Source organism: Otolemur garnettii, unplaced genomic scaffold (assembly GCF_000181295.1).
Source record: "Otolemur garnettii isolate 467f Iridium unplaced genomic scaffold, OtoGar3 scaffold00039, whole genome shotgun sequence".
Classification (NCBI taxonomy): Eukaryota; Metazoa; Chordata; class Mammalia; order Primates; family Galagidae; genus Otolemur; species Otolemur garnettii.
Window position 1 is genome coordinate 2,820,430 of NW_003852434.1, and position 3,740 is coordinate 2,824,169.

At 40.3% G+C, this 3,740-nt stretch overlaps 1 protein-coding gene across 1 annotated transcript in view; it reads right to left on the reverse strand.

The window, feature by feature from the left end:
* DSPP (dentin sialophosphoprotein) overlaps positions 1 to 3,740 on the reverse strand; it is a 6,445-nt gene that overhangs the window by 643 nt on the left and 2,062 nt on the right. The window contains exons 2-4 of the mRNA XM_023513339.1: positions 2,934 to 3,020; positions 1,813 to 2,796; positions 1 to 1,304 (exon numbers count right to left, since the gene is read on the reverse strand). The exon at positions 1 to 1,304 is cut by the window's left edge and continues 643 nt beyond it. Coding sequence (XP_023369107.1) covers positions 1 to 1,304; positions 1,813 to 2,796; positions 2,934 to 3,020 — 2,375 coding nt within the window. The remainder of the gene's footprint in view (positions 1,305 to 1,812; positions 2,797 to 2,933; positions 3,021 to 3,740) is intronic.

Sequence of the window (3,740 nt, forward strand, 5' to 3'; positions counted from 1 at the left end):
TCTGACTTACTGTCACTGCTATTGCTGCTGCTGTTGCTGCTGTCACTATCACTGCTGTCTGACTTACTGTCACTGCTATTGCTACTGTCTGACTTGCTGTCACTACTATCTGATTTGCTGTCACTGTCACTGCCATTGCTGCTGTCACTACTATCACTGCTGTCACTGCTGTCACTACTGTCACTACTGTCGCTACTGTTACTGCTGTCACTGCTGTCACTGCTATCACTACTGTCGCTGCTGTCACTGCTATCACTACTGTCGCTGCTGTCACTGCTATCACTATCACTGCTGTCACTGCTGTCACTACTGTCACTGCTATCACTATCGCTGCTGTCACTGCTGTCACTATCACTGCTGTCACTGCTATCACTATCACTGCTGTCACTATCACTGCTGTCACTATCACTGCTGTTGCTGCTGTCACTACTGTCACTGCTGTCACTACTATCACTGCTGTCACTGCTATTGCTGCTGTCACTGCTGTCACTACTATCACTACTATCACTGCTGTCACTACTATCACTACTATCACTGCTGTCACTGCTGTCGCTGCTGTCACTACTACTGTCACTACTGTCACTGCTGTCACTACTATCACTGCTGTCACTACTACTGTCACTACTATCACTGCTGTCACTACTATCACTACTATCACTGCTATCACTGCTGTTGCTACTGTCACTGCTGTCACTACTATCACTGCTGTCACTGCTATCACTACTACTGTCACTACTGTCACTGCTGTCACTACTATCACTGCTGTCACTGCTATCGCTGCTGTCACTATTGTCTGATTTACTTTTGCTGCTGTCTGATTTGTCACCATCATCACTCCCATTGTTACCATTGCCATTACTGTCACTGTCATTAGAGTCTGAGACACTATCACCATCATCATCTCCTTCATTTGAGTCATTGTCATTGCCATTATCTTTAGATTCATCAGAGTTAAAAGAAGCATCTCCTCGGCTACTGCTGTCATTGGCACTTTCCGAATTAGCATCATCGCTGCCATTAGACTCATCACTGCTATCAGGATCATCTCTTTGCATGAATTCATCATCAAAATCGTTACTGTCATATCCATCACTATTGCTGTCACTACCTGCGTTACTGTGTTCAGCTTTAATTCCTGATTTCTGGCCAGGTCCTTGTATGTTGATAACTTCTGCTTGTGTCTGGACATCTCCTTTACCCATGTCCATTCCGTGCTGCCCTTTAATCTCTTTGTCTTCACTGACCTTCTCCGTTTCTCTGCTGGCATTTCTGTTGCCACTGCTGTGATCTTTGATTTCTATTCCCTGGGGAAAGGTGGAGAAAAGAATGATTAATTAGAAATATTTGCTGCAAAACTGCATTGATCTGTGGAGGAATGACTAGGGAAAGTGGCCACAGGAATAGCAGTTCAGCATCCAGTACTTCACAAACAGTTGTTTGTGAAAACAGGCTTCATTCAGTCTTTGAAAGTACCCTGGTGTTTCAGATTGTTTAAAAATCCATCCCCATTCCTAACCAGTAGGAATAGGAACATTTTTACAAAGTTACATGGCGACTTCATTATTTAGCATAAGACATTTCTAGAACTATAACCAAATTTTCAGCTGCTGTCACTGCTGTCACTACAATCAGCAAAGTCTGATTTTTAAAATCACTCTGTATCAAAGTCTAGCTTTCCCATTTAATATTCGAGTCATATGGATACAAAAAGAAATCCCAGATACTTGTCATGATTTATTTTTGTGCTTCCCTCAGTGGACAAAGGGGAAGAATTTAAACTGCCATTGAAAGACATTGGCTTCACAAACCAACCTTATCTTGGCTCTTCCCAGGAGGACTTGGCTCTGATTCTTTGGAGATTCTATTTTCAACACCTTTGATTTCTCGGTGATTGAGTTTCTGGGTGTCCTCCACTCTTTGGCTACCATTGTCTTCAGGAACACCATCAGAATCCTCCTCACTCTTGGAGGTGTTTTCTCCATTAATGTCATTATGGGAATCTTCTTGGTCATCAGCATCATTACCTTCACTACTAATTGAATTTTGACCTATGCTATTGTCATCGTCATCTTCTTCTCCGTGGTCCTGACCCTCTTGGCCCTTGCTGTTCTCACTCTCCTTTTTTCCATTCCCTATATCTTCACCTTCATCATCACCAGAACCCTCATCTTCATCTTCATCTGCTCCATTTCCACTAGGACTCCCATCAGAATTATCCAGACCAGCATCTTCTCCATTGCCTGGAGTCACCTCAATTTCCTTGTTCCCATTTTTTTCACCTTCTCTTGGAGGTGTTATTCCTCTAGTACCAATCCCACTTCCACAGGAGTTATTATTTACTTCATCCTCATAGTCTGTACTAGTATTGCTTCTAGATAGTTGAGTTCCATCATGTTGGACAACAGTAGCAGCCTCACTCTGACTTGTAGTTCCAATACCCTCAGTTGTATTTCCATCAGTATTTCCATGAATATTGCTTCCGTTTGCTGCTCCAGCACTGTTGATGATGCTTACTTGTCCCCTGAAGCCACCTGCTGTGCTGCTATCTTCTTTTCCATTTATCCCATCATGACCATATGTTTCTGGTGTTCCTGTGCCCCCAGTCCAGTCCTCAGTATTCCCCTCTTCATTCGCTAATGTGTAATATGTAGAGGAACTCTTCCCTCCTCCTTCTGCCCACTCAGAGCCATTCCCTTCTCCTTTGTGATTATCTTGGGCATACCATTGCCTTCCTCTTTCACTTTCATGCATTGAGACATCACTTTCTTTGATGGTATCATTGGCATTTAACTCATCCTATAAAATAAGTCAAAATAAATTATAAGTATCAATAATCTTGAAGTAAAGTTGATTGTAATTTGGGAGAAGTTAATGAAATCTAAAAAACAGCTTGGAAATAGAAAATAAAAGGAAACACATTTTATATCCTATACCTGTCCTGGCGCTCGTGATTTTGCCAGAAGACTTAAATTCACAGATTTTCCTATGGCATGTCTCTCCAATGGCTTGATTTCAGGAACCTGCCAAAGAGAAAATACTGATATTGAAAAAGTTGTTTTTGTGTATATGTACGTTCACACACACAAACACAAATTGTTACTTCAATGAAGAAAAAAATATATAACACAAAGGCCAGAGTATTATCTAAGCAGGTAGAAAAGAGAAGTGGCTTCTCATAGGGCTTTTGCAAGATTTAAATTGAACACGTGGATACTTTTCTTTTTTTTAATGAAAACACAGTAAAATGTATTTAACTCATTAATGAAAGATCTTACAACGTGATAAAACTGGTTTAAAGAGAATTAATTAGAGTAACAGTTATACAGACTAAGAGGAAAGTCATTCTAAAATACTTTTTCTGAGTTAGAGACAAATCTAACATCCCACAGAAAATATAATTATATGCTTTACGGTTATCTTTTTTCTGAACACAGATTGTGTGCATCTTGATGACACAAAAATGTACAAATTAACATTTCACATCCCAGAATCTGCAGTGTCTCAGGTTACAAAATCAACACCCATAAGTCAGTAGCCTTTATATATACCAACAATAGTCAAGCTGAAAAAACAGACAAGAACTCTATTCCATTCACAGTAGTACCAAAGAAGATGAAATACCTGGGAGTTTACCTAACAAAGGACGTGAAAGATCTTTATAAAGAGAACTATGAAACTCTAAGAAAAGAAATAGCTGAAAATACCAACAAATGGAAAAACATACCCTGCTCATGGCTGGG